The sequence below is a fragment of the Cervus canadensis genome, chromosome 18 (assembly GCF_019320065.1).
Source record: "Cervus canadensis isolate Bull #8, Minnesota chromosome 18, ASM1932006v1, whole genome shotgun sequence".
Taxonomy (NCBI): Eukaryota; Metazoa; Chordata; class Mammalia; order Artiodactyla; family Cervidae; genus Cervus; species Cervus canadensis.
The window spans coordinates 6,753,252-6,780,344 of record NC_057403.1 but is presented as its reverse complement, the minus strand read 5'-3'; the positions used below and the strand labels follow the sequence as shown (position 1 = coordinate 6,780,344).

The following is a 27,093-nucleotide window of genomic DNA, read 5'->3' as shown; positions in this document are numbered from 1 at the left end:
ATTATTATTTGGTCACGTAGTATATGAGATCTTAGTTCCCTGAGGAGGGATCAAACCAGTGCCTCCGGCAGTGGAAGCCCAGAATCTTAACCACTGAACAGACAGAGAAGTCCCCACGCTGCTTTTTTGATTACTAATGTGTTTGGATCCAGAATCCAGAAATGTCCCTCTGAACCCTGGATCTCTGGATTCCTCTGGTTGGGGGGGTGGGGGAATCAGAAGATCTGGTAATAGAGATTTCATTCTCGCTGTGTGGGAAGATGGGGGGAGGCATGGAGCAGAGATATCTGCTGCAAGGCGCCCCTTTTAGCGGAAGGCACCCCCTGCCTGCCCACCACGTGCCCCCCAACTCCCCCGTGGGGCCCCAGGCACTTGTTCTGTTTGTTTTGTTACCTGTCTGATTCCTGCGGCCTTGACTTTGCCACCTCTGCACAGAGCCTCATTAGCTCAGGGGAAAGTGACCAGTGACTTGGACAGCCGCTCCGGAGCCCCAGGGCCCTGGGACCCAGGCGTCCTTATCAGGGTATGGTCTTGCTGTGTGGCCTGGGGAGCTGTGAGTCTCGGTTTCCCCGTCTGCCATGTAGGGGGTGGGGAGGATCCCCAGTGTCCCTGCAGAGACAGACCTTTAGGATCTCACTTCTGCGGGTCTCTGTTTCTCTGCAGAAAGCTGGGGCTGGACTTGGCTGCGGTGGCCACTGTCCGTCCGGTTCACAGGGCGGCCTGTGGTTGCTGCCACAGTAACGGTCCAGGGCTCCAGTGTTTCACCTGTGCTCCTGGGTGCCCCCTGGGTGCAGAGGCCGGCCCAGACCTCGCTCCTCCAGGGCAGGGAGAAGGCTTGTCCCCAGGGCCTGATGGGAGGCCTTGGCTATGTCCGTCCAGTCAACGCGAGTGCGGAGTGGGGCCTCTGCTCACAGGACCTGAGATGCAGCCGCTGCTCCCGCCCCGTGGGTCTGCTGCCTCAGCTGCTGTGAGCCAGGGTCTTCATCTGCCCTGGAGTTTGTGCGTCCTCGGTCTTCTTTCTCTCTCACGAGCCCTAGACTGTGCGAGAACCAGATCCTGGGGTCCCTCTGCTGTGGGCAAGCCCCTTTCCCCCCCGAGAGCCTCCCACAAACAGAGGGACCCAGCTGGCTCCTTGAAGCCTCCTTCACAGGCTGAACTCCTTCTCCCCACCCCGATAGGTATGCTGAAGCACTAACCCTCAGCGCCTCAGAGTTGCTTTTGGAGACAGGGCCTTTAAAGAGATAATTAAGGTAAAATGAGGCCACATGGGTGGGCCCTGGTCCAGTAGGACTGGTGTCCTCATTAAGAGGAGATTAGGACACAGACATACACAGAGGGACGGCCACGTGAGGACGCAGGGGGAAGATGGCTGTCTGCAAGCCAGGAGAGAGGCCTCAGGAGGACTCAGCTCTGCCCACACCTTGATCTTGGACTTGTAGTTTCCAGGATGGTGAAAAAAATATTCCTGTTGTTTAAGCTCACCAGGCTGTGGTGCTTTGTTCCGGCACTGCAAGCAGCCTCACACCCCCCTTCTAGAATGTACTGTCCTTTCCTGGCAGGGCGGTGGCTGCAAGGGGGTGAGCCTGCCTCCTCCACGGGGCTGGGGCTGGCACCCTCCAGGGTCATCACCGTCTGTGGCACAGGGGGGCTCAGCTGCTGGAAGGGGACCTCGGCTTGAAGAAGCAGACCGATGCTCAGACAAGGCTGAGCCCTGGTCCTCCTTGCTGGTGGCCACACATCAGGATGAGCCGGCCTGTTCTCCCGGAGTGTAGACCCTCTGGGCTCCGGCGCTAGCGATGCGGTTTCCAATTCCGGGCGTCCTGGAAGGCCTCCTCTCTACCAGCGCCCTCTGGAGGCCTCCGAGTGCAGCGGCCCAGCCCAGGGTCTTACCTGCTGCAGAAGCGGGCGAGTGTTCAGCTGCAGACTCCTGGGGTGTTTTTGGCTCCTCCAGCATCTCTGGTCTCTTGGGGATCAGGGCCGCGCTGGCCTTGGGAATGTGACTCTTCTCCCACCATTTAAGCATCTTCATTCTAGAGCAGTGAGCCCTGGGGTTAATGCTGTGCTCAGTACCCTCTGGTTCCCAGAAGGAGGCCTGGGCTGGGCTTAGAGGACGGTTTCCCTCTGCTGGTTCTGTGACTGGCACTCTCCTCCCGTCGTCACATGGGGATACAAGTTCCTATTCTCTCAGCCTGGACCCTCTTACCAGCCTTCTTGATGGGCTCTTTCCCCCCAGCCCCCCTACCTCCCCGGCCTCTCCCCTCCATCTCCCCTCCACAGCACCCTGCCTGCAGAGACCGAAACCTAGACTGATGCCGCCGTCTCCTTTTTCTTTCCTGTGACCGCTGCTGGGAGGAAATATCACAGGGCAATGGGCGCCTGGTGCCAATAACAGTGAATAGTCTCCAGTCATCTCTGGGCCTTTGCAGCTGCTTACCAAGGGTTTTCCTTGTCCTTGTACAGACCCCAAGTATTCTTCTCAATGGCTGTTCTACCCACACCCAACATCATCACTCCTCTCAATTCTCTACCCTCTGTTCCTGCTTCCACCCACATCATTTCCAGCAGATGGCTTTGCCGTATTCCTTCTCTCTAACAAGGAGCCGTTGGGTAGAAGCCAATCACAAATGGCTACCCAATCAAAATGTCACCTCAAGATGAACAAGAAAAAGAAGAGCTGCTCTTGGGTCACGAAACTAAGGATAACTGGTTGGCTTAGACAATGTCATTTCAGTGGCGTGGTGCTGAAGAGCAGATTGAAGTGGACTGATGAATGTGGGAGTGATGAGAATCAGGAAGTGGGTGTAAGCTAGTCTCTCTCTCAAAAAAAAAGAGAAAAGAAAAGAAAAACACTGGCTGGTCCATAGAAGGAGTTTGTGGGGCTGAGGTGGGAGAGATTTGGACATGCTTATATAATTCAGAGAAAGAGCCAATGAAGGAAGAGTGATTGAGCGTTTGAGAGACAGAAGGCATGATCAATGGAGCGTGCAGGAGATGGATTCCCAAGGCAGAGGAGGGAGGGCTAACCTTGGACACGAAGAAAGATGCATTTCTCTGAAAAAGGCGAGGAGTAAATCATCAGTGCCGATGGTAATAACGTTGTGGGTTTGGGGAGTTGCTTTTTTCCTGTGAAGTTAGGGAAACCTTACTGCTAAGAGTGAGGAGGGAGGAGATAAGAAACTTAGGAGGGGGAAGGAAATCCTTTGTAGTACTGACAAAGGGCTGACTCGAGGTAGGCTGAGGGAATCCTGGGCCATACCAATGGACAAGGAGATACTGAAGGGGCAGGGTTCCCTTAGTATCTTACTTGTGCAGGTCTCTCTAACCCAGCACTTGTTTACTTTACTTACAAAATACAGGAGAGACAGGGTAAGGTGGGGGGGGAGAGAAAGAGAAAGAAGGTTTAACACATATCAAATGAGAACCCTGGGACTGCCCTGGTGGTCCAGTGGTTAGGAATCTGCTCTGCAATGCAGGGGACGCAGATTCAATCCCTGGTGTGGGAACATAAGATCCCACAGGCCGCGGAGAAATTTAGCCTGTATTCTGCAACTGCCGAGCCCCTGCCAGTAGTTTTGGCAGAGAGTTTGTGTGCCTCAGTGAAAGACCCTGCATGCTGCAACGAAGACCCGACACAACCAAATAAATAAATAAATCCGTATATATTTAAAACCCCAAAGCAAAATGAGAACCCCGATCTGAAAGGAAATGGCAGAGGCAATCTGTGAAAGATGTTTGAGAATTTTTCTAGAATTGATAAAAGACACCAAAGCAAACTTGGACTGCAAGGAGATCGAACCAGTCAATCCTAAGGGTAATCAACCCTGACTATTCCTTGGAAGGACTGAAATGCTGAAGCTGAGGCTTCAATACTTTGGCCACCTGATGTGAAGAGCCAACTCACTGGAAAAGACTCTGATGCCGGGAAAAACTGAGGGCAAAAGGAGAAAGGGACAGCAAAGGATGCGATGGTTAGATAGCATCAAAAAGAGCTGGACATGATTTAGCCACTAAACAACAACAACATGAAGACCCCAGAGTTCCCCAAGACTAACTTTTATATTCAGCATCAGCATTTTATATTTAACATGTTTGGTTGCCTTATGACCATCAGAATTCACACACACACACACACACATATATATAGTTATTGTTTAGTCGCTTAGTCGTGTCCTACTCTTTTGTGACCCCATGGACTGTAGCCCACCAGGCTCCTCCGTCCATGGGATTTCCCAGGCAAGAATACTGGAGTGGTTGCCATTTACCTCTCCAGAGGATCTTCCCAACCCAAGGATCAAACCCACGTCTCCTGCATTGCAGGCAGATTCCTTACCACTGAACCACCTGGGAAGCCCATATGTATATATACCTGTACAATATATTGTATTTATATAAACATTACATTCAACAAGTGTAGAATGCATATTCTATTCAAGTCCACATGGAATATTTATTTATAAACACTAAGCAAAAATTCTGCCACAAAGAAATAAAGAACTGAAATCATGCATAGTATATTCTTTGAACTTACTGGATTTAAATAGAAATAAGGAAAAGAGGATTATTAGAAAATATTGATGTGTCTTTAAAAAAAAAACCTCATGGATGGAAAAAAATCTTAACAGAAATTAGAGGTATTTGACTATATTATAATAGAAGACTTTATATTAAAATTTGTGAGACGCAGCTAAAGTCATGCATAGAGGGAAGTTTATAGCCTTTAAATGGAAAACTGGAGAAGAAGATGGCTGATGTAAGAGTCTGTATCAAGAGGGAAGACAAAGCTGAAAGAATCATAAGGAAGGAAATAAAGTAAATGTAGTACTTTACATGTAGCAATGTAGTAAAGTAGTACCATAGGTACTTCATGTACTACAGGTACTACAAATGTAGTACTTTACTGTAAAGTACATTTACATGAGTAAATGTAGTGGACTTTGGGGAAAGCTTGCTGGTGGATTTTAGTTTGATACTCACGCAAGGAGGACAAGGAAGAAGAAGAATAGCGCTGTTGCAATGGATCCGTACACAATGCCCTGGATCAGGCCTTTCACCAGCACATTAGAAAGTGAATTCTTATCTGGAATCAAAGAGAAGTGAGAGCAAGATATCTCCTATGGCTATGAAGTCTGAGCCTCTACTCTTTCTGCTGCTCTGTGAGAAAGGTTCAGTCGTGTCCGACTCTGCGACCCTGTGAACTGTAGCCCGCCAGGCTCCTCTGTCCATGGGATTCTCCAGGCAAGAATACTGGAGTGGGTTGCCACTTCCTTCTCCCGGGGATCTTCCCGACCCAGGGATAGAACCTGGGCAGATTCTTTACCATCTGAGCCACCAGGGAAGCCCTGTACCCAGCCTCATTCTGGTCCCTGGGTGTTGTCGTTCTAGCCAAGTCACCAGACCCCTGCACACTTACCTGGTGGTATCAGGAAGATGCTTGAGGTATGGATTCCGTATTGGTTCCTCCCCTCACAGCGGAGGCCCGTGACTATTTCTGGCTCCCCAGGGAGGCTGATGGTGCTGTTGACCCAAGGGGCAGCTATGTTGGAAGTCACCTGGAAGTTCTCATTCATGCTGTTCAGATCCACAGGCTCACCTCCCACCAGCCACCGCATGGAGGGCGTGGGGACCCCACGGAAGGAGCAGCTGCACTGCAGAGTCTTCTTCCAGGAACAGGAAAAGTAGAGCAGCCTGGCCGGGGCTGCGCAGACGAGGGCCGGGAGTCAGCGAGCATCCTGACTCCGTCTCCGCCTCCTCCAGGCCACAGTCCTCTCCTTGTCTGTGACTTCTGGGAGCCCAGGAAGCCCCGAGGGGCTGCGACTCAGACTAGTTCCCCTTTCATCCTCTCTCCTCATCCCCTTCACACCCAAGCTCAGCGCTTACTTCTGGCCTTACAGCTCCAGAAGCTAGGGGGAGGTGTGACTGCTCCCCAGACCGCTCCTGTCCCCCAGCCCAGGACGAGGGTCTTTCTCTTGGGTCCGCGTCCCTCCCAGACTCTGAATCGTCCCTCGCCCACCAGCACTCACAGGCCACCTGGAGCCCGACCATGCTACTTCCGGGCAGGTGAGCCGAGGAGAAGTTCAGACAGCACCCAAGGGTGGCGTGGCGGTCCTTGGGTTTCAGGGTGAAGCGCAGCACAGGGCAGGAGGGGAGGGGTTGCTGGAGCCGTCTGTGCTGGCGGACACGTTGGGCCCTTTCCGGGATGGGAAGAGGGCTTTGGTTTCTTTGCAGGTGCCTCTGAAGCCACAGGCCAAGGTTACAGGTCCCCCAGCTGCCAGAGTTCCTGGGACGTGGAGCTCTGCTTTCTGGGTCAGGTCTGGAAGAGAGAGACCCCAGACTTGGAGACAAGGGGCCCTCGTGGACACCTCAGTGATGTTCAGTGTTCCAGCTGGCAAAGCACTTTCCCACCCATTAGCCGATTTGGTGAAAAGTGCAAGTTGCCCAGTCGTGTCTGACTCCTTGCCACCCCCATGGACTGTAGCCTACCAGGCTCCTCTGGGATTTCCCAGGCAAGAATACTGGAGTGGGTAGCCACTCCCTCCTCCCCGGGAGCTTCCCAAACTAGGGGTCCAACCCAGGTCTCCTGCATTGCGGGCAGATTCTTTACCATCTGGGCCACCAGGGAAGCTGATTTGGTTCCGCTCCCCTAATCTGACCACCCCCTGGAAGCTGGGATTGTGTTACTGGGTGGCTTTTCATAAGTGTATCTCCCTTCTCTACATGGAGCAGGCACACCTGTGTCTAGGTGGCCAAACTGAGGAGAGTTGCTTCAGGTAGCAGACTTTCAACCAGAACCCTGACTTTTCAAGACTGAGGATCAGCAAATTTTCTGAGAATCTACATTGTCTCTGAGAAGAGCCCGGCGTGCTGCAGTCCATGGGGCTGCAAAGACTCAGACAAGACTTACCAACTGAGCAACAACAACATGATTCTTTACCTGTCTCCCAGCCTAGACTTTTTTGGGCCAGCTCCTACTCTGTCTCCTCCCCGCCAATCCATCTCTCCCCTTAGGCTCTGCCCCTTCCATGATGATCTATGATCATTTATGCCTCCAACTCTTACTGGCTGGATGCTACGGGCAAGTCACTAACCCCCATTTTGCCATTCCTATTTGGGGAGCAGAGGGTCTTATCAGTTGTGTCTGTCACGTTGTATGATGGTTGTAAGAATGAAATACCTAAGGTTTGTAAAGCCTGGCACCAGGTGAAACAAAAACCACACACTAACCAGGATGTGATCTGGAGTTCCTTCTCTCTAAACAATCCGCTTCATGAGACTGAATTTCACCTGAGACTAGGAGTTCGATTCTGTCCCTCAGGAAAGCACTCCTGTGTTCTCCTAGATTGGTATAGAGTGGATATGTCCTACTGTCTCTTTTGAGTATGCTGTGGGTCAGGTGGGTACATTCTGGCTCTTCAAAACTCCAAACAGTGTGAGGTGTGTCCTGGGTGTTACCATCGAGGGCAGCGCTGGGTTGATTTGTAGCTACAGAGGAGCTGATAGTTTTACTGAGTGGGGTGCCCAGGGTCGTGGAGCTGCTTGGGGATTCTTCAGGAAATTCAAATACGCAAGAGATGGCAGAGCACCAGCTCTCTTCCACCAGTATCTTCTCGACTTCCAATAACCCTGTGCGGAGAGATTCAAGTTGAAAAATAGACTCATCTCATCCACTAGTATCCTGTGCGTGCTAAGTTGCTTTAGTCGTGTCCAGCTCTTTGCGACCCTGTGGACTGTAGCCAACCAGTCTCCTCTGTCCATGGGCTTTCCCAGGCAAGAATACTGGAGAGTGTTGCCATGCCCTCCTCCAGGGGCTCCTCCTCCGTCCAGGGATCAAACCCATGTCTCCTGCATTGGCAGGCAGATTCTTTACCACTAGCGCCACCTGGGAAACCCCTCTGGTATCCTACCTGTGCATTAAAGGATCAATCTTATCCTAGGAAGACTTGGCTCTTGCCCAGCTGCTGCGAGGAAAGCGCTGAGCCCTGATAATGTTCTGTCTGGTGATGACCAGTGTCTTGGTTTACTTGGGGCCTGGGGCCACACCAGACAGTTATGCTAACAGAGTGATTTACTAGGGAGCCTTGGGCTATGCAGAATCCACTTGAACTCTGGCGGGGCTGGAGGTGAAGGTCAGCCAAGGGGATGGTCAGCCTTGCTTAACATGCTGAGCCCCAGTAAAAACCCTGGACTCCAAATTTCAGTGTTTCCCTGCTTGGAAATACCCTGCTGGTTGCCACACTTTGAACAACAAGGAGAAGAGGAGCTCTGTCCACGCAGAGAAGACAACTGGAAGCTGGCTCCTGGTCCCTCCTACATCTTGCCCTAGATGTTCTGCTCTCTGCCGATTTTTACATTTTTTAAATCAGTTTTTTTTTTTTCTTTTTTTCTTTTTTGGCCGCTTGGCATGTGGGATCCTAGTTCCCTGACCAGGGATTGAACCCTCGCTCCCTGCAAAGGAAGCTCAGACTCTCAACCACTCTTAGCCAGGGAAGTCCCCACCTCTGCTGATTTTAATCTCAGCAGAGCAAAATGTCCTTTTTGCTCAAAATGTCCTTTATAGCAAAATGTCCTTTTGCTATAATAAGCTGTAACCATGAATATAACAGTTATGCTGAATTCTGTAAGACCTTGTGAGTTATTGAGTCTTGGGGATTCTCAAACTGTACCATCCCAATCTAGTGTGCTGTGTTTTAAAATTTCTCTTGTTTTTGGTAGCAACTGTATCTCGTATCTTTGGTCACATTGCATCATTTCTATATCTTGGTTTCTTGATTAGAAAACAGGGTAAAATAATACCAAATGCTGCAACGTTGTGAGAATTAAAGATATTAGCTACAGAGGCACGTGGCACTCTGTAGTCATAATCGCAGGCTATAACATAGCCACTGACTCTCTGAACAATTATTTCTTCCCCTTCCTTCTCTGTTTCCTAGGTGACTGCTCTGTCATGTACAAAATGGATGGACTGGTAAACATCACGGTTCTTGAGACCACTTCTAGTAATGACATCTAAAATGGTGGTAGTGATGCCAACCTGTGTAAGTTTCTCTGTTTTGTTTTGTTTTGTTTTTGGCTGCACTGTGTGGCTTGTGGGATCTTAGTTCCTAGACCAGGGACTGAACCCATGACCCCTGCAGTGGGAGCCTGAAGTCCTAACCACTGGACCACCAGACAAGTCGCTCTGTGTAAGTTTTTATAGATTTCCAAACACCTTCACAGGAATCAGTTTAAGCCATTCTAGACTTCCCTGGTGGAGAAGGCAATGGCACCCCACTCCAGTACTCTTGCCTGGAAAATCCCATGGACGGAGGAGCCTGGTAGGCTGTAGTCCATGGAGTCGCTAAGAGTCAGACACAACTGAGCGACTTCACTTTCATTTTTCACTTTCATGCATTGGAGAAGGAAATGGCAACCCACTCCAGTATTCTTTCCTGGAGAATCCCAGGGACAGGGGAGCCTGGTGGGTTGCCATCTATGGAGTTGCACAGAATCAGACACGACTAAAGTGACTTAGTAGTAGCAGACTTCCCTGGTGGCTCAGACGGTAAAGCGTCTGCCTACAATGCAGGAGACCTGGGTTGGGAAGATCTCCTGGAGAAGGAAATGGCCACCCACTCCAGTATTCTTGCTGGGAAAAGCCCATGGATGAAGGAGCCTGGTAGGCTACAGTCTGTGGGGTCGCAAGGAGTTGGATGTGACAGAACAACTTCACTTATATTAGTTTTACTACTCCCCTAGACATATGAGGAAACTGAGGCTCCAGAGAGAGTAAGGGCCCTGCCTGAGGTTATAGAATAGAAGCCTCAGGTCTGGACCCGGGCTTTCTACTTGCAAAGTCCAGTCTCCAGGTCAGGGGATCTTGACCCACTTGGCCGCCACGCTTTTCCTCTCCTCTAAGATTAGACTTAATGGCACCCACTGAACAGCTGATGATGTTGAGAGAACAGATGTGGATACATTTATCATTTGGGTTCTAGCTGGGGCACACCATTAAAATGGAAGTAGGCGGGACTTCCCTGGTGGTCTGTGCAGGGGGTGCTGGTTCAATCCCTGGTCAGGGAACTAAGATCCCACATGCTGCATGGCCAAAAAAAAAAAGGAACTAGGAGTCAGAAAATGTGGACACTCCACTAGTTAAATTTCTAGTGACTTGAAGCCAGTTGCTTAGTCTCCCAAAGCCTGTTTCCTCACCTGTGAAATGGGGATTATAATTCCTCAGGGTGGAGAAAATGGAACACGTGGTGAGTCACAGTGGCAACCCCAGAATATGCACATGGAAGATGTCTGTTATGTATGATTTATCATGCACTTAATTCTTTAGGTCCTCACCTCTTCACCTTACCCCAGTCCAGCCCAGCTTCCACTACCCCCCGCCCACACCCACCCCAGCCCTTCCTGGGCTTTCTCAAACATCCCCCACCCTGCCTCTCATTCCACCTACCCAGCCATAACAGTGGTGGTACCATCAACACCAACAGGATGGCACGGACATGAGAGGATCAGGACCTAACATGCTGCCAAATGTTGGCCTCAGACCCACACCTCCTGGAGGGCAGGATCTGGAATGAATGAGGAGAGGGGCACAATATAAATGCACTGTTTACTAGGATCTCGTGAATCTGCAATCATCCCTGAGGTTTGTCCATTGTGTTAGGGGCCTCAGGGGACCAGAGGCTGAGCAGCTTCAAGGACAGGGACAGGGAAGGGTCCCCATGACTCTCTATGGAGTCCCAAGACCATGTTCGCTTTCTTTTCTTTCCTCTAGTCTTCACTCCCAGCCCCTTAACCCTTTAAAGGGTCTCACAGGCCAGGCTGAAGAGCTTGGGCTTTTCCGCAAGTCTATGGGGAAGTCATGGAAATCATGGAAAGGTTTTGAACCACAGAGTAGGGTGCAGGTATGGGAGTTATTACTATAAAGGTCTCTCTGGGGACTTCCCTGGTGGGGAATTCGCCTGCCAATGCAGGGGACACGAGTTCGATTCCTGGTCTGGGAAGATTCCACATGCCTCGGAGCAACTAAGCCTATATGCCACAACTACTGAGCCTGCATTCTAGGGTCGCGTGCCCAAAGCCTGTGCTCCACAACAAGAGAAGTCACTGCAGTGAGAAACCCTTGTACCACAGCGAAGAGTAGCTCCCGCTTGCTGCAACTAGAGAAAGTTTGCTCACAGCAACAAAGACTCAGGGCAGCCAAAAATAAACAAGTAAATAAGGAACTCCTGGGAACAGGCAATTAAAAAAAAAAAAAGGTCTCTCTGGTCTGCATTGAGGAGGAAGTAATAACTCAAGAGAAAGATGATGTGACCTGAGCTGGCCCTGTGCCTATGGGGGATGGAGAGGATGGGGTGTATTTAAGAGATGTTTGAGCCATAAAAGACATTCCTATGACTGGCAAGATAAGCTCCAAACTCCCTTGCCTTGCATTCAGGCTGTCCATGACTTGAGCCTGCACTTGCCCTATCTCTGCTCCCCACCTTCCTGCCACACTTGAGAAACAGCTATGTATCTATATACAGCACACCTAGTCCATGCAGTCCCACCTCTGGATGTTTCCTTGGGCCACTTCCCTTCTCATGGCATCCTCCTGTAACTCTCCTCTCTGCCCATGTAACTTCCTCCTGGAAGCCTTCCTGGATCCCCACAAGCACAAAAAGTCTCCTTTTTCAGACTTCAGCACCTCTATATATTCACCTCTTTTAGAGGACTGTCTCAGGCAGAACCCCAGAGTTGCCTGCTATCTACCCTCCTGGGAAAGACTAGAGATCTCTTCAAGAAGACCAGAAATACCAAGGGAACTTTCCATGCAAAGATGAGCACAATAAAGGACAAAAATTACATGGACCTAACAGAAGCAGAAGATATTAACAAGAGGTGGCAAGAATACACAGAAGAACTATACAAAAAAAATCTTCATGACCCAGATAACCATGATGGTGTGATCACTCTCCTAGAGCCAGACATCCTGGAATGCGAAGTCAAGTGGACCTTAGGATGCATCACTAGGAACTAATGGAGGTGATGGAATTCCAGCTGAGCTATTTCAAATCCTAAAAGGTGATGCTGTAAAAGTGCTGCACTCAATATGCCAGCAAATTTGGAAAACTCAGCAGTGGCCACAGGACTGGAAAAGATCAGTTTTCATTCCAATCACAAAGGTAATGCCAAAGAATGTTCAAACTACAGCATAATGCACTCATCTCACACACTAGTAAAGTAATGCACAAAATTCTCCAAGCCAGACTTCAACAGTACGTGAACTGTGAACCTCCAGATGTTCAAACTGGATTTAGAGAAGGCAGAAGAACCAGAGATCAAATTGCCAACACCTGCTGGATCATAGAAAAAGCAAGAGAGTTTCAGAAAAACATCTACTTTTGCTTTATTGACTATGCCAAAGCCTTTGACTGTGTGGATCACAACAAACTGTGGAAAATTCTGAAAGAGATGGGAATACGAGACCACCTGACCTGCCTCCTGAGAAATCTGTATGCAAGTCAAGAAGCAACAGTTATAACTGGACATGGACCAACAGACTGGTTCCAAATAGGGAAAGGAGTACATCAAGGCTGTATATTGTCACCCTGCTTATTTAACTTACAAGCAGAGTACATCAAGCAAAATGCTGGGCTGGATGAAGCACAAGCTGGAATCAAGATTGCTGGGAGAAATATCAATAACCTCAGATATGCAGATGACACCACCCTTCTGGCAGAAAATGAAGAAAACTAAAGAGCCTCTTGATGAAAGTGAAAGAGGAGAGTGAAAAAGTTGGCTTAAAACTCAACATTCAGAAAACTAAGATCATGGCATCCAGTCCCATCACTTCATGGCAAATAGATGGGGAAACAGTGGAAACAGTGGCTGACTTTATTTTTTTGGGCTCCAGAATCAGTGCAGATGGTGTCGGCAGCCATGAAATTGAAAAACGCTTGCCCCGTGGAAGAAAAACTATGACCAACCTAGACAGCATATTAACAAGCAGAGACATTATTTTACCAACAAAGGTCTGTCTAGTCAAAGCTATGGTTTTTCCAGTAGTCATGTATGGGTGTGAGAGTTGGACTATAAAGAAAGCTGAGCACCGAAGAATTGATGCTTTTGAACTGTGGTGTTGGAGAAGACTCTTGAGCGTCCCTTGGACTGCAAGGACATCCAACCAGTCCATCCTAAAGGAAATCACTCTTGAATATTCATTGGAAGGACTGATGCTGAAGCTGAAACTCCAATACTTTGGCCACCTGAAGTGAAGAACTGACTCATTGGAAAAGCCCCTGCTTGAAGGCAGGAGGAGATGTGGACGGCAGAGGATGAGATGGTTGGGTGGCATCACCGACTCAATGGACATGAGTTTGAGTAAACTCTGGGAGTTGGTGATGAACAGGGAGGCCTGGCGTGCTGCAGTCCATGGGGTCACAAAGAGTTGGACACAACTGAGCGACTGAACTGAACTGAACTGACTGACCCTCCTGTATGTGTTTGTTTTATTTTTAAATTTTCTCTATTTTTGGCTGTATTGGATTTTCACTGCTGAGCATGGGTTTTCTCTAGTTACGGTGTGCAGGCTTCTCCTTGCAGTGGGTTTTCTTGTTGCAAAGCAGAGGCTCTAGGGCACATAGCAGTTGTGGTGCGCAGGCTTAGTTGCCCTGTGGCATGTGGATCAGGGATTCCTGGACCAGGGATTGAATCTGCGTCCCCTACCTTGGCAGGTGGATTCTTAACTAGAGGATTACTAGGCAAGTCCTATATGTTCTTACTCCTTCAAATTTGTTTTGGTGGTGAAGTTAACACTACAAAAATAAAAACACCTATTTCCCTTCCTCCTTCTAGGGCTGGTCATGTGATATAGTTCTGGCCAATGAGCCAAGTACAAGAAAAACGCTATTGAATTATTATCACCAAATAGAAGCCTATTCAGCATTTACCCCATTTTTTTTTTTTGCCATCGTAGTTAAGCTCTGAAGTTCTGCTTTTTGCATATAATACCAACTAATGAAATTTGAGAGCCTGGCTTTAAGAAAACATAAGTATTCATGATAAAGGAAATATACGATAGAATTAAAGATGTCCTGGGCCCCTGCAGCTATAAATCAAAAGATATTGTTTGTGTTATAAGAGGGTTCAAGGAGTCTGATTTGATATTGTGCGAAACTGAGGATGTTTATAAGAACATAATTTTTCTCCTCTGCAATATACAGTTTCATATGAATATTCATGACTGTTACTGACTTGTTCTAGGCTATTACAAATCTGCCCTTGGAAGGACAATTTAAATAAAGTGGTCTTGTGAGACTCTAAAGACATTAGAAATTATTACATGACTTCTGAAAATGATATCCAAATAAAATGGAATTTGGACCAGTTGTCTTACTTGATAATTTCTTGGTCTGGTAACAGTAGGTTGTAATTGACACCTCTGTTTTCTCAGATTGTATATCTATCTGTAGGATTGTACTCTTTTCTCCCAAGTGGACAATGCAAAATAAAAACCATGGACTCTGTTGTTATATTTATTGTTAAGCAAATATTGTGAGACAGTTGCCTGCTTGAAATACCAAACATCTGAGGCTATCTGCTGGAGACTTTTGGGAAGTTCTGTTTTTTTTTATATTAGTGCCACTACTTTCTTCTCATTGCTTTTCCTCCTCTTTTCCCCTGGAATATAGATGAGATGCTGGAGGTGGAGCAGCCCCCTGGTAACCATGAGGAACCCTTATAGATCAAAACCACAGACTGAGGATATTCTTGATGATAGCATAGGGATCCTGGTTCTCTGACAGCCTTGTGGAGCCACTACACCACCCTGCATAGTTTACTACATGCTTCTTCATTTGGTTACTCCTCTCAGTGGCAAACTGATGAAACACCCTACCAGGAAATCTATCCAAGAATGAGCTCCTTGAGATAAGACCCTACATCAGATACATCTTTGTGTCTTTCCCAGTGCTTAGAAAGGTTCCCTTCTGAAAAATATATTCCTTATTAGCCTTGATGGAGAAGGCAATGGCAACCCATTCCAGCACTCTTGTCTGGAAAATTCCATGGACAGAGGAGCCTGGTAGGCTGCAGTCCGTGGGGTCGCTAAGAGTCGGACACAACTGAGCGACTTCCCTTTCACTTTTCACTTTCATGCATTGGAGAATGAAATGGCAACCCACTCCACTGTTCTTGCCTGGAGAATCCCAGGGACAGGGGAGCCTGGTGGGCTGCCATCTATGGGGTTACCCAGAGTCAGACATGACTGAAGCGATTTAGCAGCAGTACAGTATTAGCCTTGAACTGTCTTTAGGATCTGTGGTTATAGCCACTCTTTCATTCCTGGTATTTGTAATTTGTGTCTTCTCTCATTTTCTCAATTAGCTTACATAAGGTCTATCAAGTTTATTGAGTTTTTGTTTTTTTAAAAAACAAGATTTTGAAAAAAAAAAAAAAAGAACAAGATTTTGGTTTTAACTGATTTTTCTGTATTGCTTCTCTCTTTTTAATTTAATTGATCTTTCTCTTATTTCCTTCCTTCTGCTCGTTTCAGGTTTAATTTGCCCTCTTTCTCCTCTCCCTCATTGCAAAGGTCCTCATTGCACCTTTCCCCTCTCCTTCCTCCTCCTCCTTAAAGTTACAGGTGTTACCATGAATTTGAGGAGTTTCTTTTTCTCTAGTCTAAGCACAGCTTTAGTGGCATCTTATAGCTTTTGATATGTTTTAAAAATACATTCAATTCTAAATACTTTCTAATTTCTCTTGTGCCATGGATTGAATTATGTCCCCAAGAAGATATGCTGAAGACCTATCCCTACATATCTGTGAATGTGACCTAATTCAAAATAAGGTCTTTGCAGATTACCTATGTAATCAGGTTAAGGGTGGGCCCTACTCCAACACAACTAGTGTTCCTATAAGAAGAGGGAAATTTCAATGCAGACACATTCATCCAACACACATGGATAAGGCCATGTGAAGATGAGGGCCAAGGAACTAGAAGCCAAGGAACTCCAAGGATTGCCAGACGTCACCATAAACTAAAAGAGAAGCAGGGAACAGATCCTCCCTCAGAAGGAAACAACCCTGCCAGTACTTTGATTTTGGACTTCTAGCCTCCTGAACTGTGTGAACGCGGGTTTTATTGACCAGCACATAATGGTCCTTCAGACTTGAAAATTCTAATCTTGTCCAAGTCTCATTTCCTTCCTTGGACTTTAGCGCTTCCACGGGTTGTCTCCATGGGCAACCTTTCTCCTCCCTCTAGACAATCATTTCCTTTTCTAAATTTACTTCCTTGTCAGGGGTTTGGGAGAGTTCCAGCTTGGAGCTTCCTCAGTACAACACCATCTGGCTATTTCCTTGAAAACTGAGCAGCCTCCTTGATCTTTGCTGAGAGCATCAAGTGAAGGACTGACTTACAGAAACGCTGACTGGAGGACCTACTTTCCAGAGGGACGACTTGTTGATTTAACACCCCACAAGGAGCCAGATGAACTGACAAATGGGATATCCTTGTACACAAAGACTGACTCTGGGAGAAACGACTAACGTGGAGGAAGTCTTAGCTGTTCTATAACCAGCTCATCAGGCAGCCTGAAAGTCCCCAAGCCTCACCAACGCCCCATTACTGTGGAGGTCCCCCAGGGATTCCCACCCCACCTCCCCGTCCTCACCAAGCTCTCCTCGGCAGGAGTGCCAGAGAGCATACGCCAAGTCCATCCCCAGCCAGTGGGGCCTGATGATTCTCGTGGGAGCGGCTGGGACCCTGAGAAGCCGCAAGGGGGAACCAGGCGAGTCTCCACTGTCTGAGCCAGCCCCAAACAATTGAACAGCCGTCCCTACTGGGCCCCTTGGGCTCCAGCGGCCCTTGGGAGAATCCTCTTTCTCAAGCAGAGGTTCTAGACCCGTGCTAGACCTTGAGACTCCAGGTCTAATCAGCTTTAAGGACACTCCTCCTTCAAGCCGGTACATGGGGACAAGCAGGTGATGGTCAGATTGGAAGCCATTGCTCAAGGATCAAAATGCCGAGTGTGCTCCCCTTAGGGTCAATCAGAAGCCACCTTGGTACCCTCTTGTTTCCTGTCCTGTAATCAAGGCCTCTATCGTGAACAAAGCAAGACCCAGCTTTCCAGTTTCATGCCCAAACCCATCACTGACCTATTCCTGTAATAGGGGCGCATCCGGAGTGCCAGCCGTTAACTATGACCGTACCGGTCCTGCTCAGCCATTGGTCCTCATTGCAACAGGCCACGCCCCCCAAGTGAGCAACCTTTAGTAGTCCCGCCCAGCCATTGGTTGGCGCTGCAGTGGGCCCCTCCCCCAAGTTAACGACCGTTAACGACCTTTAACGTTAGTGAGTCTCCAGTTAGGGGGTCCCTGTCAGTCTTTGGTTGGAATTGCAGTGGCACCCTCCCCTCCCCTTTCCCTCTATAAAAGGAGCCTGAAATTCAGACTGAGGGAAGATGTTTTTATCTGCCACACTGGTCTGCCATCTTCTTGGTCTGATAGATTTCTGATTAAAGTCTTAGCCCTTCCTCCAACAACTCCAGATTTGTTGGCCTGCCGTGTGGTGAGCAAAACAAGTTTGGGCTTGGCAACAATTCTGACCAAGCCACCCAGGAGTCTTGCTGCTTGTCACCAGCGGTCCTGGTTGGGGAGTTTTCAGGTAAGGCCGTAGCAGCTGCCAGGAACACTTTCCTGAAAATTTTCCTTTCAAAATTCCCTGCAGCAGCACCAGCTTGGCGGTTGAAGCAAGGAGTGGACCTGTGAGAGTCGTCTCCATACATTAGGGTAAGTGGCTCCAGTGTGTACAGCCGGGAACATTCTCCCTTCTCAATTCTGACTTTTCCTTGAGGGAAAAGCCAATTGGTTTTGCATTTGATTGGGGTGCTCTGCTGGAGATGGTAATTGTGAACTCTGCTTGACTCATGAACCGGTTGGTTTGCTTTTGTTTGCATTCATTCATGATGGAATCTGCTTGCCCTTTTGGTATTGGGATTTGCTTGTGCTTTTTGTGTTCTGTTGTTTTCTTAACTTATAAATGTGGGGAAAATATCATCTGTCCCTAAGGAAAGCCCTTTGGGGGCATGTATTTTTTAAAAATGGACAAAATATAGCTGTGAGTCTGTGACTAAGAAGGAGATGACATTCTGTTGTAATAGTGTGTGGCCCCAGTATACATTAGGATCAAGAGAGTGATGGTCCTTGAATGGGTCACTTCATTATTATATGATATTGCAGCTAGAATTGTTTTGCGAAAGAGCAAGTGAAAATAATGAGATTCCATATGCAGAAGCATTTACACTATTATATCAGGAGGAAAAGAAGTCAGACAGCTGCTGCCCTATGGTACAGAGGTCTGAAGGGAAAACCAGGGGAAAATCTGTTTTACCAGAGAAAGAGGAAGAAAGTGAGACTGAGGACACATTATTTCAAAACTTAAACTCCCCTCTGGCCAACTTGGCTCCTCCATTGCCTGAATAGACTGCACTGACAGTTGTCCCAACCAGCCCCAGGTTGCCAACATATTCACTTCTGTCAAAACTTCTTGTTTCTCCTACTTATAGGGATCAGATAGAAGTTTCTATGTTAACCCCTGGGGCACAGGGGCCTGGTACTGTGTCATCATCTAAGACAGGACAGTGTACCCCATTTGGATAGGGAGCCACTTCCATGTGTGCATGCTCATTCAGTCATGTCTGATTCTTTGTTACCGGAGGGACTGTAGCCCACCAGACTCCTCTTGTCCTAGGCAAGAATACTGGAGTGGGTAGGCATTCCCTTCTCCAGGGGATCTTCCCGACCCAGGGATCAAACCCATATCTTCTGCATTGCAGGCAGACTCTTTACCTGCTGAGCCATCGAGGAAGCCCATTTGGACCTGAAGCCACTTCTAGAGCAGGGCAGTTTCTCTTGTTGTGATATCCTGTAGGAGGTGTCAGTGCAAATGGTCAACCAGCTGAGTTTCTATTCTCAACTTCATATTTGTTTAATTGGAAAAACCATAACCCTGCTTATCCAGAGGACCCCCTCTGCATGACTGAACTTTTCACTTCTGTCTTTGCCACTCACCATGCCTCTTGGACAGAATAGGATGCTTTCAGGGAATGAAAGGAGGGTGGTCATTGACAGGGCTAGAGAGGAAGTGCACTAGCTCCATCTGGTGGATCCAGATGGAACTCCAGGAGCAAGTCTAGTAGAAGTTCCTACTGCTGAGCCTGACTGGGACTAGAGCATTATATGAAGTGTATCTTAGCAGGTCTTTCAAAAGGAGTACCCAGCCAAAAGAGCTTAGATAAAATTTAGCATATACACCAAAAACCCAATGATGATTCATCAGGGTTTCTAGAAAGAGAAACCACACTGATACAGGCCCTGAGGCCCCTGAAATATGAGAATGGTAAACAAGACCTTAATTAGGCCAAGCACCCCAGATATAAAAGAAGCAAATCACAAAAGTTAAATGGTGCATTTGGAATGAACTCTTCGTAAGTAGATGTTGCTTTTAAAGTGTTAAACAACAGGGAACAATGAGAAAGAAGCAAGAGGATGCAAGACTGAAAGCCACTTACCTGGCTGCAGCAGTGGATTCCCAGAGACAGAGTAACCGGAAGAGAGGAAAACAATGAAAGACAGACAGGAACCTCTCATGTGATAGAGAGAAGACTCTGATGATGTCCCAGGAACCCCAGGTAACTGTGACAGTGGGGACAAGCTGAATTTCTGATAGATACAGTGCAACATACTCTGGTAAACACCAAGATGGCCCAGAGGACATCTCAGTCCATCCAGTCACAGGAGTTTCTGGAGAAGTGTAAAGTTGTTCTTTCTTACAACCTCTGGAATGCCGATTAGGGGACCTCAACCTGAAACATAGCTTCTTATATATGCCAGTATGTCCAATCCCTCTTTTGTAAATTAAATGCTCAAGTAAATTTTTCACCAGAACAGCTTAACATCAGGCAATTGTCAACATTTTGAGCTAGAATTTTGTGCAGACCGTGAGGTCCAGTGTCTGGTTTCTTTGCCTCATTGTACGGCATGTGGTAGGTGCCTGTATTTCTGTGGGATGTGTGAACTGCATGCATACAGGGGTGGCTTATGTCAAATCTGCCTTGAACACAAGATGACCATCTCACTGGTGATGACAGATGGGAGAACCCTCAGACTTACAAACAATGCCCCAGTAAAGAGATGACACTTTTCTTATCCTCTGAAAAATTACCAGCATCTGGCTCCAAAAAAGAAAGTTGTCATTCATTCAGAAGGGAACACACAGCTGGGGTCCATTCTCATGCCAGAATCCTATTCTCATTCCTTGTGTTCCATTGTGGTCAAGAAATATTGCAATAACCTCCGTTTAACTGTTTAACTGGGCTCTTTGCCTCCAGTCTTAACCTCTTCTACATACACCTCAGGGCTTCCCTGGTGATCTAGTGGTTAAGACTCTGTCTGTCAGTGCAGGGGACATGGGTTCAAGCACTGGTCCGGGAAGATTCCACATGCCTCAGAGCAACTAAGCCCACATACCACAAGTACTGAACCTGTGCTCCAGAGCCTGTACTTCACAACAAGAGAAGCCCTACTAACTGCAACTAGAACAAGCCTTCAAGCAGCAATGAAGACCCAGTGCAGCCAAAAATAAATTAATTAATTAAGCTTAAAAAAGTACACCTCAATAACTACTCCTGGGGTCGTCTTTCACTATGTATCTAGTCACTCTATTTCTTTGTTTCAAACCTTCTAACAGTTACTCATTCACTCAGTTATTCAACAAACATGTTTTAAAGTCTATTTTAGGAACCATTCTGGTGCTGGTGATACAAGTAGAAAGCAAGACAGACAAGATCCCTGTTTTCATGGAACTTATGTTTAAGGGAGTTGGGACAAGGTCCCACAGATAAGGTCCCAATGTCTTGTAATGGCATTCAGAGCTTTTATGTCATTTCTCTTCCTATATCTCTCGATACCTCTTTTCACTCACTTTCTACCCAGGTACACCTCAAGTAAGGATACTCAAGTTCAAAGAGAAGGGGTGGGGTTGGCAAAAGATCTTATCCAAAGACATAACCACTAAGCATTCAAGCAAGGATTCAATCTGTGTGTGATGGCTCTTGTGTATATATTTCAGGTACTAGGTACATAATAGGGGCTCAAAAACTATTTCTTGGTGGACATATTTCACAATCTCACATTTATTTCTCATTCTTTTGAAGGAGCTCCCAAGATTGGAGCACCTGTCTTTTGGCTAATCCAAACAACATATCACAGAGTTTGCTTTCAGGGATTCAAAGACCAGGTCCCGGGTAACCCTATTCAATGGATAACCAGTGAGGGGGCAGGTGGGACTGGAGAGGGCTTCGTGGGCCGAGGATACTCTGGGGGCTCCGAGTTTGTTGTAGACTCCAGGGTTCCTGGGGTCTCTAAGGATTCTATGGACTTTGGTGACTCCAAGGGTGATGGGGACTTCAGGTATGAATGTTGTTTTCACAGGCTTTGTCAGCTTCAGTTTATCCTGCTCTTCCTGGGAGTTTGGGGCGATGGGTCCTGCAGGGCAGGGCAAAGAAAGAAGGATGTTGGAATAGGTCTAGAGGTGAGGTACCCAAATCTGAAAAGGACAGAATTCTGCCTCTTTCTTTGAGCACTGAATTTAAAGGCAGTGTGGAGCAGGGATTGGCTTCACCTTTCATCAAAATCCCCATGGTTGGAGCCTGCCACCCTGTGTATTCTCAGCACCACGAGCCACCCAGCTATTCCCAGACTCCCCTGGGAAGTTCTGCCTGACTTCTCCAGGGAAGTTCAGTCTCTCACCCCTCTGGGCAACCATCACCCCAGCCCAGCCTTGTTACTGTGATGCTGGCTTCCCCACCAGACTGAGTGCTCTGAGGGCAGGGCCTGGGCCTGGTCCACTTCTGAGACCCCAGCATGGAGAACAGGAGATACTGCAGGAATTACTGGTGGAATTTAACAGATGTCTGGTTTACCCACAAAGGGACACCAGCTCCCAGTGCAGGGTGTAAGGAGAGCAGCAGGGCACTTCTGGCCCCAGAGAATCGTAATGACTAAAGAATAGTGAGACCGGCTACTCGGGTGCTGACCCCTCTAAGCCCTGCAGAGGATAGGGGGTACAGGGGGAACAAAGGGGTAACCTGGGCGTGGCCTGGTCTTCAAGTCTTTCAGGCTGACCTGGGCCTGTGGCACCTACAGGCTGTGCTGACTGCAGCCTGCCAAGCGCTCAGAGACCAAACCCTTTGATTTCCCCTCTGATGCTACAATTGCTGTTAGGGGTTCTCCCAATCCTCTTCTCAGTGGGGACTCAGTGTGTGTGTGTGTAGGGGGAATGAGTTGCTGATTCTAATGACCCTTCAAGTTACTCCTCTTAATTTTCATCTGTCTTCCCCTCCCTGGGTCTTAGCGTCACCATCTATAAGATGATGTGTAAGCATGCTCTGGCATTCTAGAAGCCTTATAAGATCGAGGATGGTATTAATACTGCCTTTACACTGTATGTGCCTCTCCTTATGGGTCTTGTGATTGTTACTCTGATAGGCTGGATTCCAGACACATGGGGTACCTACCAATATCTAGTGCTCAGGAGATGGGGTGACTCTGGATTTTCCTGGTTCCTTGGGCCTTAGAGACTTCTTGAGTCCTTGGTGGACTCTTTTCTGCCTTCATTGCTGCAATTTTCTTTGCCTGCTTCATTCTGATATGTTTCACTCTAAGGAAAAGACGCTCTTGATCAGTTCTGGCTCTCCACCTGCAATATGGGCTCTGATCTCGCTGAGAAGTGTTGGTTTAGAGCCTGGGTTGTCTGGGGGTGAGCCATGTAGCCTCTCTGGGGATTGCTTTCCTATTGTGGACAACAGGGACGCATGCTTGTCAGGCTGTGGGGCTCAGATGAGGTCAGCTATGAAAGGGCTGTGCAAACCCTGAGTGATTCTTATTGGTCTTCAAGTCCAGCTGATTATACTTAAAACATAACCCCCCAGGGATTTCACTGGCAGTCAAGTGGTTAACACTCAGCGCTCCCACTGCAGGGGTCACCAGTTCAATCCCTGGTCGGGGCACTAGATCCTACACGCCATGCAGCGTGCCCCCCCTCAAAAAGCCACCCAGTTTGCCCTGCCGCCTCACTCCTCTTCTTCCTCACCCTGATGGACAGTTATTCCCAAGTCTCTCTGCCCCTCATCACTTGCCCAGCTCAGGCCTGGCTTAGATGGCGACACCAGCCTCTTGCCTCTCCCTCTCCGACTGTGCCCACCCCAAGTTCACATCTTCCCTCCCAGCTGACTCCTCCATGGTCCTCTACTAAGGATTAAGTCCAAGACGTCTGGACTGACCAGAGGCTCCCCTGCCCAGCTCTCTGCCCAGCCTCTGGCCTCTCTGCCCTTCTCACTCCAGGCTTCCAGCCAGCACGTTTAGCCAAGTCTCAGGAGTCTTTATGAACCAACCCCAAAAACCTTTATCAACCTCGTTTTTAGCTGTTACTTGTCACTCTCAATGCACCTGATGTTGCACAAAGACACCAGAAGTTCCTCAGAAGTGTTTCCGGGGTCTCTGCACACGACTTTCCACCAAGTGAGCAAGTGCTCAGCCCTGCTGCCACTTAAGACAGCTCCCTGGGGACTCCGCTGGTTTCACTTCCTCCTCTGCTTTGTCTTTCATGAAGTTCTTTGAAAGCCTCGGTCCCTTGGGCCTGTTTTGTGGCTCCGTATAGTCCCGATGGCCCTGGCTCCTGGGGACCCTGTTTGCTGCCAGACCCTGAGTTCCTCAAGGGTGGGGGGGTCCATCCAGCGTCATAGGCCTGGGGGTAGCAGGCTCTGGGAGAGGCTGAATGGCGAATGTTTTTAATTGGAGGATAATTGCTTTATGATGTTGTGATAGTTTCTGCTCTACAGCAACGTGAATCAGCTGTATGTATGCCTATATCCCCTCCCTCTTGAGCCCCCCTCCTTCCCGCCCCATCCCCCCCTCCAGGTCATCACAGAGCACAGAGCTGAGCTCCCCGTGCTATGCAGCAGCTTCCCATTAGCTAAATACTTTACACACGGTAGGGTACCTATGTCAGTGCGAGTCTCCCAACCCGTCCCACCCTGACCTCATGCCAAACAACGAGCAAGACAGGAACGCAAGCCCACCCATCAACAGGCTGCCTAAAGCTGCACTAAGCTTACGGTGAATCTTAACCTCGGTACTCACATGAGTGGGATGAGGCAGAGGAAGAGCAGTGTAACTCCGATGGCTCCGTAGAACACGCCCCGAACCAGCCCTTTCATGAAAGTCTGGGCAACCAAAGAACTCCTTCCTGGAGGTAGAGAGCTCGTGAGATGGGGTTCTCCCCAGGGACCTCCCAGCTCCCTCCCCTGGCCCCAGGGCCCACTCCCTCTTCCCCACCCTCACGGGGCCCCTCCACCATCACCTGACTTCAGCAGGATGGTCAGGGTGTGGGTTCCCTCTGGGTTCCTGCCCTCACAGAGCAGGCTCATGCCTGTTTCAGGTGGCTCAGTCAGATGGATGGTGCTGTTGGCCCAGGGGCCAAGTGTGGCAGAAGTCACCCGAAGGCCTGTGCGGTTCATGACCACGGGAGCGCCCCCCACCCGCCACCGCACGGAGGGCGTGGGGGTCCCCCGGAAGGAACAGCTGCACTGCAGAGTCTTCTTCAAGGAGCAGGAGGAATCAAGCAGCCTGGTGGGGGCTGTGGCGGAGGGAGGGTCAGGAGTCAGCAAGCATCCTGACTCCCTGTCTGCCTCCTCCAGGACCCAGCCTTTCCCTTATTTGTGATAACCCAGGAACTTCAGAGAGACTTTCTGGGGCTTCCCCAGTGGCTCAGTGGTAAAGAATCTGCCTGCCAGTGCAGGAGACACAGGTTCAATCGCTGGTCCTGAAAGATCCCACATGCCATGGAGGAATTAAACCCGTGAGCCACAAGTACTGGGCCTGTGCTCTAGAACCACAACGACCGAGCCCATGAGCCAGAACTACTGAAGGCCAGGCACCCTAGACGCTGTGCTCTGAAAGGAGCCACCATAGTGAGAAGCCCACTCACTGCAACTAGAGAAAGTCAAAGATAAATAAGTGAACAAAATTATATCAAAAAAAGAAATATTTTTTGGACGTCCAGAGGAGTCAGGCCTCACAGACCAGTTGCCCTCCACCCTTTCTTCTCATCTGGCCTGAACCGGAACACTCACCTTTCCAGACGGATGGCAGAGGAGTCTCCTGAGGCTCTGCATTGCCTGCGATCCCTCATCCACCCCCACCCAGGCTAGACTTCCCACCCTCAGCTCCTCTCTTCTTTGCGTCCCCAGCTCTGGCCCTTCCAGCTCCACCTGTGGTCAGATTTTTCTCTCCATCACTGTCTGGATGATCCTGGCAAGTCACTCCTTCTCTGCTCTTTCTAGTCTGGAAAACGGAGAGACTCCCTGAGTGAGCCCATCTCACACTATCATTGCTGGAGAGGCACACAGTGAATGCCTGAGATTTGTTGTGTTCCCGTCTCTGCGCATGGCCAAGCACCACTCACTGAGGAGACAGAACCCATTTCTAGATTTTTATCTTCCCCATCCTGGTGGCTGTGGACTGAGCATTCATCTTAAGCAAAGACTGCCATGCAGGTTTCTGAGTAAGAACACCATGAAACCGCCTCGCTCTCCGTAGAACAGGTCAGACACGGTCCATCTGGTAGGATCGTGGATTAATAAGGGATAGTCATGCTCTTCAAGGTCTCCAGTAATGAGGAATTGGTCCTTAGCATTTCTATGTACTTAGTCATTGGAGTTGTTTGAGGTTACTGGAGGAAAGGGGTCATTTCCTCCCGAACAGTTGCCCTTGATCTTGGGCTTTCTGTTTGGGTCACTTGAGGGGATGAGGAATTTGCAGGCCTCTCCTCCACTTCCCTTGCTGACCTCCACATTATTCATTTTTACCATCCGGGGAAGCAGGCCATGGAGAGCTATCAAAAGAGGCTGAAAAAAACTTACTAACTTTGGAACTTGGAGCGTGCTAGCAATATTCAGATGGCTCCTGTGCTCAAATATCTTCAGATCCCCCGGATGAGCTCCCACCCTCGTCCTCAACTCTACTGCCTGGCCCAGACCCACCCTCACCTCCCCAAACCCCCCACTCCTGCCAGAATCTGGCCCGCAGATGCTTAACCCACATTGGTTCCTTGGTGCCCTATACTCTTGCATGCCTACTTGGTTGTGTCCAGCTTTTTGCAACCCTGTGGACTGTAGCCCACCAGGCTCCTCTGTCCATGGGATTCTCTAGGCAAGAATACTGGAGTGGGTTGCCATTTCCTCCAGGGGGTCTTCCTGACCTAGGGAAAGACCCTGCGTCTCGGGCATTGCAGGCAGATTCTTTACCGCTGAACCATCAGGGAAGCCTACCCTAAACTCTTAAGTGCTCTTGTTTCATGTCACCACGGCCGGACCCAGCCTGGCTCTGGAGCCTTGGCTTCCTCAGACCCCTCCAGGGCTACATCTCTTCCCACTCACCCAGGTGGAGCCCTGGCGGCGCCATGAGCAGCAGCAGTTGTTCTCGGCACAGGAGAGGCCCGGGGCTTTGACCACGGCTGGCCCCGAAACCCGAGCTGTGTGGTTCAGAAGGGGTGATGTGATGAATAACTGGAAGAGGCTGTGGGGTGGGGAGAGCAGAAAGAACTCTTAGCCAGCCAGGGACTTCGGCCTCTTCGGTCACCTTGAAGGCACATCCCCTCTGAGAAGCAGGGATTCTGTGGGATGTGATGCCTGAGGGCCTGCAGACAGGACGGCACCACCGTGATCCTCTGTGATGCCCCGAAGTCACGTCTCCTTCCCCCCTAGTCTGTCACTCCCCTCCCCAGCCCCCTTGGGAGGGTTTGTAGTCCCAGGTCTGCAGGCTTCCTCTAAAGTTTACCGGTACCACATAAACTGTTGTGGTACAGGGAGCTGTGTACCACCGGGAGACAGGATCAGGTCTGGGGGTTCAGAATGTCCCCCTGGGTGAAAAATGGCTTGGAGGAGGAGTAACCGCAGGTCCTGTGGTCAGGGGAGAGAGCTGGTGACTGGGGAAGAATGGCAGGCTAGAGCTGGTGCACAGGCTGTGGGAGATGGGGAGGATGGGACTGATTTAATATTTGGG

General features: G+C 48.9%; 1 protein-coding gene across 1 annotated transcript; it reads right to left on the bottom strand.

Moving 5' to 3' along the window:
* Positions 1-22,553: 22,553 nt before the first annotated feature.
* On the bottom strand, positions 22,554-26,493 carry SIGLECL1 (SIGLEC family like 1). The gene is given in 5 exon segments (XM_043435577.1): positions 22,554-22,629; positions 22,631-22,690; positions 24,172-24,277; positions 24,392-24,667; positions 26,469-26,493. Coding segments are annotated over 5 exon segments (543 nt in total).
* Between the last annotated feature and the right edge of the window lie 600 nt (positions 26,494-27,093).